The following is a 12,311-nucleotide window of genomic DNA, read 5'->3' as shown; positions in this document are numbered from 1 at the left end:
GAATATCACATGTGTTCTTTCTCAAACAAATATCTAGCCATGGTCATTTGGATTAGGAGAGGAAGAGTTCTTCGGGAGAATCCGATTAGAGTAAGACTCGAGTAGAAACTGTATGAGGCTGACAGTACCATGTCTGGTATATGATCTCTGGGGTATTAGATGGATGAGAAACTATATATACATAGTAATTGAGGAAATATAGGTCCAAAAGATTGGATTTTCCTGTATCATTTGGAGGCTACGACGTAGTGGCCTAGTACGTCCGTAGTCGATGAGTTGAGTGAATTATTATGAAGATAATAATTTGCTGAGCCAGAATAAGTTCTGATAGATATGTCTTATAACCTGCTTGATATTAGGCCTAGAGGGTTACACACATATGGTAGATGTTGCGACGAGTAGAGGTTCAAATATGAGATATTCATTTGAGTCCTTATCTTATTGGATATCTAATAAGCCCCTGAATTATTGAATCATATGGATATGATTCAATTAGAGCCAATAAGAGATTATTGGATAGAGACCCACTAATCTAAGAGGCTTGGGTAGTTGAATGAAGATTCAGTACACAATATGATAAAATCCATTATGGTTAAATTTGTTAGGATCTAGAGCACTAAGAGGGGGGGGGGGTGAATTAGTGCAGCGGAAATCTTACAGCAATTTAAAACCGAAAGGTGCGTTCGTTCAATAAAATCTATTATGATGCAAAAGCCGATTCACAGTTTGTATTTAAGCGCAGTTTGCGACTAAGCGCAGATTGCGTCTAAGAGCAGTTTACGTCTAAACGCAGTTTCCGTCTAAACGTAGTTTTACGTCTAAATGCAGTTTTACGTCTAAACACAGTTTTGCGTCTGAACGCAGTTTTACGTCTGAACGCAGTTTTACGTCTAAACGCAGTTTTGCGTCTGAACGCAGTTTTGCGTCTGAACGCAGTTTTGCGTCTAAACGTGGTTTTACGTCTAAACACAGTTTTGCGTCTAAACGTAGTTTTACGTCTAAACGCAGAAACTGAACTTTGAAAATCTTTTTGTGAATGCCTTCCTTCAATAGGCGAAGGACAACTGCCCTTTTACAGTTTCTCTCCTTTTGACAGGCTCAGGAGACAACCTTTACAGATCCTTTCTCTCCTCTCTTTACAACTCAAGACTTTGAAGAACAGAAAGAGGAGAACTTTTGGACTTTACACAATTTTGAGCTCTTAGAATCACAGAAAAGATCAGGAATTCGGAGTGGATCTGTATCCTTTCTGTGCTGAACGGGTGGGGTATTTATAGGCCATAACCCAGTTCAAATTTGGAGCTCAAAACGATCAAATCCCGGAATTCCGGGATCAGGCGGTTGCACCTCTTGACTGGAGAGGTTGCACCGCCTGGCAGAGCTCGAAGACTGAGCTCAGGCGGATGCACCTCTCTGTCAGGGGTGGTTGCACCTTTCTGCCAGAGCTCGAAGACCGAGCTCAGGCGGTGCATCTCCTGACCAGAGAGGTTGCACCTCTTTGCTAGAGGTGGTTGCACCTCTCTGCCAGAGCTCGAAGACCGAGCTCGGTGGTTGCACCTCTTGGCAGAGCTCGAAACTTGAGCTCTGGCGGTGCTACCTCTTGACAGAGGAGGTTGCACCGCCCAGTCTCGCTTGGAGACTGAGCACTGGGCGGTTGCACCTCTTGGTTGGGGCGATTGCACCGCCCAGTCTCGCTGGGAGACATAGCCTGTGTTAGGATCGAGAGCACTAAGAGGGGGGGGGTGAATTAGTGCAGCGGAAATCTTACAGCGATTTTAAAAACGAAAGCTGCGTTCGTCCGATAAAAAACGATTTCGATATAAAAGCAGAATCACAGTGCAGTTTGCGTCTAAGCGTAGTTTTGCGTCTAAGCGCAGTTTGCGTCTAAACACAGTTTGCGTCTAGGCGCAGTTTGCGTCTAAGCGCAGTTTGCGTCTAAACATAGTTTGCGTCTAAGCACAGTTTGCGTCTAAGCGCAGTTTGCGTCTAAACTCAGTTTTACGTCCAAACGTAGTTTTACGTCTAAACGCAGTTTTACGTCTAAACGCAGTTTTGCGTCTAAACGCAGTTTTGCGTCTAAACGCAGTTTTGCGTCTAAACGCAGTTTTACGTCTAAACGTAATTTTACGTCTAAATGTAGTTTTGCGTCTAAAAGCAGTTTTGAACCTTGAAAAGTGTTTTACGTAGAAAGCAATTTGCAGTTATAAATGGAATCCGAATGTAAGCGTAAACTGCAGTGTGAAGATCGTACGAAAACACGATTTACGTTTGAATGCAGATTCTGAAAGATCAGAGCTTAGAAACTCGTTCGTAAAAGCGCAGAGGGCAGTAGCAATGTAGGAGGTTTGCAGTAATGATAAAGTGCTCAAGGTAAAAGCAAACCAGAGATTTAGAGTGGTTCGGTCAGTCTTGACCTACTCCACTTTTGGCTTCCTCCTCCGACGAGGTCACCAACGTCAACTAGCTGCCTTCCTTCAATGGGCGAAGGCTAACTGCCCTTTTACAGTTTCTCTCCTTTTGACAGGCTCAGGAGACAACCTTTACAGATCCTTTCTCTCCTCTCTTTACAACTCAAGACTTGAAGAACAGAAGGAGGAGAACTTTAAGACTTTACACAAATTTGAGCTCTTAGAATCACTGAAAAGATCAAGAATTCGGTGTGGATCTGTCTACTTTCAGTGTTGAATGGGTGGGGTATTTATAGGCCCCAACCCAATTCAAATTTGGAGCTCAAAACGATCAAATCCCGGAATTCCGGGATCAGGCGGTTGCACCTCTTGACTGGAGAGGTGGCACCGCCTAGCAGAGCTCGAAGACTGAGCTCAGGCGATTGCACCTCTCTGCCAGAGCTCGAAGACTGAGCTCGGTGGTTGCATCACCTGGCAGAGCTCGAAACTGAGCTCAGGCTGATGCACCTCTCTGCTAGAGCTCGAAACTTGAGCTCTGGCGGTGCTACCTCTTGACAGAGGAGGTTGCACTGCCCAGTCTAGCTCGAAGACTGAGCTCTGGGCGGTTGCACCTCTTGGCTGGGGCGGTTGCACCGCCCAGTCCCGCTGGAAGACATAGCCTGGGCGGTTGCACCGCCTGGCTGGGGCGGTTGCACCGCCCAGTCTCGCAGCCCTAGCGGTTGCACCTCCTGGCCTAGGCGGTTGCACCGCCTGGTGCAATCAGGGTCCGAATGGTTCGCTCCATTCGGCCCAATTTGAATCTTTTCAGGGGCCCAATTGCCCCAAGATTAAGCTAATGGGATCACCTCCCATTTTCAAGCTTAATCATCGTGCTAACTACGATTAACTCTAAGACAACTTCTGCAGCTATGCTCCGATGCGTTAATCGCTTCTTCCGGCGAGTTTCCGGCGAACTTCCGTCGATCATCCGATAAACCCTCGGTGATCCTTCTGCGGACATCCGGCATACTCCTGGACTTTGCGACGATCCACTTGGCGAGTTCCGACGAGCTTCGCTTGGCAAGCTTCTGGACTTCTCGGATCTGTTCTCGCTGAACCTCCGACGACCGTCCGAACTTCCGTCGAACTCTCGAACTCCCAACGTGATTATGATCTTGACTCCGGCGCAACACCTGCTGCTTGTCTTACTCTCATCGTAGTTAATCCTGCACAACAAAACAAAACTTCGATCGAGACAATTAATCCTAAGCAATTAACCAAGTTGTCCGATATGTCATTGGTCCCTCGACGCTTCGTCCGATTCTTCGGCGCATCGTCCTCTTCGGCAGCCTATTGCCCAATCGGCCAGTTGACTCCGCAACTCCGATATCCTTGGCACAATACCCGCTCTTCTTGGCCCGATGCCCGAGTTCACGGCCCGAAGCCTTCTGTTGATACGTCGACCGATCCACCGGCCCGACGTCCAATCTTCTGACATGTTCCTTCGGCACAACATGATTTTCCTGCTTTAATTGTCTCATCCTGATCGAAGCATCCTGCGTCACTCAAAACGCAGATTAAATCATAAACATATATCAAGTAGTTTCATCATCAAAATACGAGATTCAACAGCCTGGGCCGTTGCACCTCTTGGCTGGGGCGGTTGCACCGCCCACAGCAACTTGGGTCCGAATGGGTTGAACCATTCGACCCAATCTGAGTTCTTCAGGGGCTCAATTGCCCCAGGATTAAGCTAATGGGATCACCTCCCATTTCTAACTTAATCAACGTACTAACTACGATTAAATCTAAGACAATTTCTGCAGCTTTGCTTCGGTACGTCAATCGCTTCTTCCGGCGAACTTCCATCGATTATCCGATGAACCCTCGGTGATGCTTCTGCGGACTTCCGGCAAACTCCTGGATTTTGCGACGATCCACTTGGCGAGTTCCGACGAGCTTCGCTTGGCAAGCTTCCGGACTTCTCGGATCTGTTCTCGCAGAACCTCCGACGACCGTCCGAACTTCCGTCGAACTCTCGAACTCCCAATGTGATCATGATCTTGACTCCGGCGCAACTCCTGCTGCTTGTCTGACTTTCATCGTAGTTAATCCTGCACACTTATCTCAACACATAGATTAGACAACAAATGACCCTCTTAGTTACCGGTAATGTCATCTCTCTTGGGTTTTAAACCAAAAGAGTAACCTCGCTTTGATACCAATTGTTAGGATCGAGTCGGCACTAAGAGGGGGGGTGAATTAGTATAACGAAAGAAATCATCGGTTTTGTAAAATATTCGTTTATTGAAAACCAATCTCGGAAAGTGCTTGACTTTAGAGTAAATAAACTAGCAATTAACTTAGAAAGTAATGACAATAATAAAAGGCAGAATGAAAATGAGCACACTGGAATTTATAGTGGTTCGGTCGTTGTAACATACATCCACTTCTGATCCCTCCTCCGTCGAGGTTATCGGCGTCTACTAATAGTGTTCCTTCAATAGGCAAAGACCAACCACCTCTTTACAGTGCTTTCTCTTTTTTCATGGGTTTAGTAAATAATTCTTATAAGCCTCACACCTCTTCTTGGATGATTATAAAACTAAAAAGAGGGAGGAAGATGACTCTACTAATTTTTACAACACTTTTAACACCCCAACACTTAGAATTTTTTCACACTTTGATTGCACTTTTATTTTTCCTTTCATGTAAAAAAGAGTGGGGTATTTATAGACCCCAATGATTTTAAAATTGGAGCTAAAAAGTGTCCCATCCTGGATTTTTAAGATACTAGCGGTACCACCGCATGACAAAGCTCTTGGAGGCTAATCTCTGGCAGTAGTACCACCGCCTGAAAATTAAAAACTATCGATGGTACTACTACCCAACTACTTGGGAGACTGAGTCTCAAGTGGTGCCATCGCCGGTCCTGACTTCAGGTGCTGAATGGATTGTTCAACTGGCCCATGTTAAGGGCTGAGTTGGCCCTTAACTAAGTTAGTGAGATTACCTCATAATCCTAACTCAACTTATGGTCTAACTACGATAATTAAGACATTTAACTAAGTAATCTTTGTCCGATATGTCAATTGTTCTCTTAGTGAATTTTCGACGAACTTTCGGCGAACTCCCAACGAACTCTCGGTGAGCTCCCGACGAACTCTCGACGAGCTTCTGGCAAGCTTCCGGCACATCGTCTGAATCTTCGACATATCCTTCGATTTTTTACTCCGTCCTAATATCAACTTTATGTCTTACTGCTATCGTAGTTAATCTTACACACTTATCTCAACATATAGATTAAATTAAATAATTCACTAATTGATTTCATCATCAAAATCCGAGATTCAACAATCTCTCCCTTTTTAATGATGACAATCAATTGATAATGAAATTAACCTTAACTCCCCCTATCTATATGCCATTCTTGAGAAAAGCCACTTTTGAATTTAAGCATCAACCCGATAAGTTATATTCATTTAAACTTATCAACATACCAATCATAATTTATCATCTCAAAATACGATATCACATATTTATAAAAATGATGTCAGGCATGACATCCATTTTCAAATCCAATAATGATAGACAATCACCATTTTCAAGTATGATACGAATTTTAAATATGAAATTTAGCAAAACGATCATTCTCGATAAAAGATGACAATTCATCGTTTCGAGGCATGATTCCAATTGTAAATACGAAATAAAGCATGGTAATTTCGATATTTCATCATAATGATAGATATTTATCATTTTGATACAAAATTAAGCATGATAATAGGAATAAAATATTTGCAAGTAATCATGCCACATTACGATACGTTTCAAGCAAATATTTGATATTTTTCAAGTATTTGTATTTGATGATACCAATCATATTTCAAGCATTCGTAAGACATTCAAGCATTTATGATATAATACATTTATGAATTTATCTAAGACATTTATAATGCTAATTTGTCATCAATTTGGCACATTTCTCCCCCTTTGTCATCAACAAAAAAAGAACAATTCAACAATGCAAGTATGGTAAAAAAAATTCAAGTGTAAAATCCATGAGAGATGCATTTGTCAATGAATTCCAGGACTAAGTGTATCAAAAATCATTAAGTTTGTATGAAATAAATTTGATACCAAGTAGATTGGGTATTCCAGATTTTATGATAGCCTTATTTACGAAATGAAATAATTTAATGAAAGTTTTATTTAAAAAATCAAGAAAGTCCATAAAAGATATACAACAAATTCATGGATTCAGACAATTTAACATCCTTAACTCTCTTTTAATAAAATAAAATTATTCTTTATTTAAAGGTTTTTTTTAGATATCGACTAATTGATGTTTCGTATAAATAAACTCTAAAGATATATCATGGTTATTAACATGATCTCTTATAAAATGATGTCTAATATCAATATATTTAATTCTAGAATATTGAATTGGATTTTTTGTTAAACATATTACACTTATGTTATCATATTTTATGGGAATATTCTTGAGGTGAATCTTATAATCTTCTAATGTATTTTTCATCCATACAACTTATTCATAACATGCACTAGCTGATATATATTCGGCTTCGGTCGTAAATGTTGGGAAGTCTTGGGGGGTGACATCACATGCGCATCGGAAGAACAGAAAACAAAATCCCCATTTCCCAAAGATATGTTCATCGTCGTGCAAAGATTGGTGCACAAAAATCCACAAAATAGAAAAGTCTTCATAATTGTAATTAGAGTTGTTAAGTCTTAATCGAAGTCATTTAGAGTATAATTGAGTTGGTTTTGGGGCGTAATAATGTCAACTTGATTATGAGCCCTTTGGGCTAGAAGCAGGGTCAAATTGGGCCTGTTGGAAGGCCAATTCAGTGACCTAAGATTGGACTAGGCAATGACACTATCAGGCTTAAGCAGTGGTACCACCTTAGAGCAGGAAAGCACTATTTGTGCTTATTCAAGAATCCTGACGGTAGTACTGCCTAGTATTGGTGGTGGTACCACCTAACGACAGTAGTATCGCCTAGGCCGACGACGGTACCACTAGAGCCCAGATTCATGGGTTCTATTCGGCGATATTACCGCTTGGCGCTGGCGGTAGTACTACTAATACCCAAAAAACTTGGGAATTTAAATTTTTAGCTTTATTTTTGAAGTCATTTGGGGTATATAAATACTCAACTTATGCTTATGAGTAGAAATTCTTAAGCATAAAAGTGTTATAAACTCTCTTGGAAAGTGGTTGAATCTCTTCCTCCTTAGTGTAGAGGTTATACTAAGGAGATGTGATATCTTGTGTAAAATAGATGTGTAAATGTTCTCTCCTAAGCTTGTTAAAAGAAGAAGAGGGGTATAAAGGTTCTCTCCTAAGCTTGTGAATAGGAGAAGGTTTGTATCAAGGGTAGTTGATCTTCTCACATTGAAACAAAGATTAGTAATGAAAGTCGATAGCCTCGAGTGAAGAGGAATCAGGAGATGACCAACCACTATAAATCAGTTTGCATCCTTCTTGTCTTGCCTTATCATTACTTACTTATTTTCTTTTTCACTACCCTTACTCACATTTTCAGTTAAACACATTTCCGATATAGGTTTTATTGATCAAAAATTTTTAATATGAACTTTATTTTGATAGCACTAATTCACCCCCTTGCTCTCCTCTTAGTGTCTTCACGATCCTAAAAATAACCATTGAAATTTTTGGCATAACCTAACAAGATGCAATTTTGATTTTTATCCTCAAGTTTTATTCGCTTCTCTTTTAGTATCTTAGTAAATATAGTACTTCAAAAAATTCTTGTAACATTACTAATTCATATTATCGGAAATCTGTTAAGTAAATAAACTATACAAGCAATAGTATATCTCTAAGATTCTCCTTTAACATATATCGAACTATATTAAGTATAGTCCTATTTTATCGGTTTGAGATATCATTTTATTGTGATGTGTATGACATAGTGAATTAATATAAAATTTTATTATTTTTATAAAAAAAATAAATTCATATGATATATATATTTACCACTATTATCTGTTCTTAAATATTTAATCTTACAACTATTTTATTTTTTTAACTAAATACTTATTTTTAAAAAAAATTGTTTAGAACTTATTTATTTTCATTTAACATGTAAACCTAAATTTTGTCACTGTGATCATTAGCAAAGATAAGAAAATACTAGCTTTCTCTAGTCGATGACATGATCTTTTTGTTCTTTTTAATTTAAAAAGTTTTCTTTATTGCTTGCCTAAGACACACACTTTATATAATTTCGATTGATGATCAATTCTTGGCAATCCTATTACTATATTATACTTCTCTAGAAGTAGTTTTGAAGTCTTAAAATTTAATTCAACATATCTAAGATGTCATAATATAAAATTATCGTTAATATAAGTTTTAAAATAATTTGACTGATCAAAAAATATAAAAATATAGAGGAAACACTCTTCTTTTTTTTTCACATGTAAAATTAATATTTTATTCTTATTCAATTCTTATTAGGAATTGAAAGAGTCATATCTTTCATCTAAATATCATAACCTTTTTTAAATAATTATTCCAAGCTCCTAATATTATTTTTCATATTAGGAACATTATAAACATCTAAAATATATAATTCTTTGTCATTGTTAAGTTTAAGAAAAATTTTACCCTCTTACTAGTATTTGAGATAGATCACCAAATATAATGTTAATGAAATAACGTATATTTAGTTCAAAAATCATTCTTTAACGTAACTTATATAATTTAAAGCTCTTGTATCTAGATACTATATCATAAATCAATTTTCTTTCGAATTATTATAAGTCATTAGTAAAACATAATTTTTATTCTTCTCTTCTTTCTTAATAAAATTTACTTTATTACTTAATAACATTAAAAAAAAAAGTGTTCATACTTTTCATGAATATAATATTATATTTTACACCTTTTACAAACATAATATAAAGTGAATTCATCGATAGCTCACACCCTTTACTTTTCCTCTTTCCTCACCATTAGAGCATCCCAAAATAAGATGATCAATGCAAAGATAAGATCGTACGTTTAGACTTCAATGTTTCACTTTAATTGTATAAATTTAATGCCACTTCCACCAACTTTATCGGTGATTAATTCTCTTTTTTTAATCTATCTAACATCAAATTTAAACTAGGACGATGAGCACAAATTTGATGAACAACTGAGCTCCACAATATTTCCATTCTATGATAGAAATAATCTGCAACTTTGTATGTTTCAAATCTCCGAACAACTGAATACCAGTGCTATTCAGACTCGAGTAAATCTCCAATCGACTCTAAAGAAAATATTTTCTACTATATTTTTCATGGCTTGGCATTTCCTGTTGTGATTCCTCTACTCTAGACGAAAGTGATAGCATGTCCGTTTCCTCCTTAGAGGTGAAGCATAACTTTTATGAAATCAATGATGAATTATTGCATGTTGGACCACAAAACTCAGAGTCCCAATATCGTTTTGTTCATCTGCTTGTACGACCTTTGGTTCTTTGCCCACAAACTGTACTTTTTAAAACGGTGCTGATTTGCTAATGGGATCCTAATTTTCTTTTACTTTTTATGTAATGAGAACATCTAGCAATTCTAGATTGAAAGATCAATACTACCCACCTTTTATGTAAGGATTAAATAATTATTTGATCCAATGGATTCCCCTTTTAATAGTCAAGGATTCTTTTTAGAGATATATTCTCATCTCATTTATGTTGATTTATTCTTCTTTCCTAGATTTATGGTTACATGTGTAATTAGAGATTTACAGATTTAGTTGATTTTATCTAGATTGTGGAGCACCTTTGTGTGTTCATCCGAAAAGGATTAGCCTCATCGTATTCTTCTAAGGATCTATAAAATAGAAAACGGATTAGTAAAAGTACTAAACTCGAGATCTCACAAATAAACATTTAGATAAAAACACTAGATAGATAATATAAAATATAAAAATTAATTTTATTGGTTGTGAGTAATCGCATGACTAAGGGTCTAAGGCAAGTCAATTACGCCAAAAAATCTTTGAGTGCTCATATAACACTGCTGCGAAGTCAATTGACAAACCCAAAAAATATTGCTCCAATCACTATCTACATCAAATTAATTTATTTTCGTTTATATATTTATGCGATCCTAAAGGCTAAAGTCTCAAACCAATCAGTGATGCAATTGCTCTGATATTAACACACCATATCATTATTATTCCAAGCAACAACAGCTGGGGATGGCAAACACCAATCCATTTATTGCAGACATTCTTCATCTCATCACTCAAAGTAGCACATAGCAACTCTTGTGATTGACTGCAGTGTCCAATTATGGCTCCAAGTAGACCCCAATGGCGTCAAGAAAATCGCCGCCACGGCCGAAGAAGCCAGAGATCTTGCCTGCTGCTATAGGAAGGGAGAAGGGAGTCCCTCCCGTGTTGCCGAAAGGTCCGTAGGATTTCTTGTTGGTGCTGAAGCCAAGCTTCCCCACCACCACCACTCCATGGTAGTTACCAAATTCTCCCGCCATTCCCACCAGATACTCGCCTTCCTGCAGAACAATCTGCATCCAAGTAGAAGCCATTATTAATCTGCAGTCAGCTATGAGCTTTGAGATTGGTAGTGATGCAAACCTCGTGGGGAGTACCACCGCTGCCACCGAAGTGTCGGGTCTCCGTCTTCCCGTAGTAAGTGAAGGTGACGTCCACGCCGTCGACCACGTCTCCGGAAAAAATCTTGACGCTGATGATACGATAAGCAGGTCCCATGTCGAAGGCCGACCCTCCGTTCCCTCCCCATGCTCCCACCTTGATCGCTCCGTTCTGCATCACCATCGACGTCAACACACAACGCACGGAGGTAACCAAACTGTTCCACAGACAGAAAACTATGTGTGTATAGAGAGCCTCTCACCATCGTGTTGTGTGCACCAAACTCCTCCCTTTCTTCTGCAGAAGATGATGTTGGGGAAGAGGGAGAGAGGCTACTTATAGCGGATCGCCATGGCTCTGATGTCGGGGTGGAATGGAGGTGTACCGCTCACCCCCTCGTCCGTGGCTTCCTCGAGGAAAGCGTGTATCACGTGATGAGGGTCGTGTAGAGCATCTCGACGACGAAGACGTGACTGGCGACGATCACGGATGGTGGTGTGGTCAATAATTAAAGAGGAGCGGATAAGGATATGGCGTGGCGGTCGACACATGGAAACGTGTTGGGGAGACTTGAGAGTTCAATACTTCGGCTACGTTGGAGAGATATGCCCCTTTTATTTTTGGGTTTGATGGTGCAGATCGTAGATCTGTAAGATATGATTAAGTAATACAAAATTTTATTTTATTCTTCATAAATATATATTTATATTTAATTTTATTTGATTTTTACTAAGTCGTATGTCACTTTTATATATTGATCCAAAGGGATTAACGTTCTAGGATCTTTTAAGAATTTATAAAAAATAAATTAAAAATACTTGATGGACAATTCATAATACAAAGATGAATTTTGTAAGCCACAAATGATCTCGTAACAAGGAATCCAAGGTAATATATCATCTCAAAAAGTTCTTATGTATAAGTATCAATATGACACGACCATAGGGAAATCTAAGGGCGACATCACATATGCAGTGGAAAAATAGAAAATAAAAATCTCAAATTTTCTAAAAGGTGTTCGTCATCTTGCGAAGCTTGGCATGTAAAAACTCGTAAAATAGAAAACCGCGCGTACAAAGGAGATTGTGTTATCTAGGGAAATCGTATATCCCTGAATTCCTACATATTTATGGAAGAGAATGAAGGAGGTCAACTATCCTCCTCTCTAACGATGTTATTTTGGGCCCTAGTCACGTCGCCACCAACACCACGCCACGCCACCGTCAGGTCAGTAAGCAAAGCACTCCCACGTGCCAAGCTAGGAT

The 12,311-nt window shown here is 38.9% G+C and overlaps 1 protein-coding gene across 1 annotated transcript; it reads right to left on the bottom strand.

The window, feature by feature from the left end:
- Positions 1-10,583: 10,583 nt before the first annotated feature.
- Positions 10,584-11,489, bottom strand: LOC135622912 (protein GOS9-like). Its single transcript, XM_065125245.1, has 3 exons — positions 11,309-11,489; positions 11,029-11,217; positions 10,584-10,958 (listed from the first exon to the last, which is right to left on the bottom strand). The coding sequence occupies exons 1-3, from the start codon at positions 11,309-11,311 to the stop codon at positions 10,725-10,727; spliced, it is 426 nt and encodes a 141-aa protein (XP_064981317.1). The 5' UTR covers positions 11,312-11,489; the 3' UTR covers positions 10,584-10,724.
- Between the last annotated feature and the right edge of the window lie 822 nt (positions 11,490-12,311).

The sequence above is a fragment of the Musa acuminata genome, chromosome BXJ2-9 (assembly GCF_036884655.1).
Source record: "Musa acuminata AAA Group cultivar baxijiao chromosome BXJ2-9, Cavendish_Baxijiao_AAA, whole genome shotgun sequence".
Classification (NCBI taxonomy): Eukaryota; Viridiplantae; Streptophyta; class Magnoliopsida; order Zingiberales; family Musaceae; genus Musa; species Musa acuminata.
Note: the sequence above shows the minus strand (reverse complement) of the source record. Positions and strands in the feature narration are given on the sequence as shown.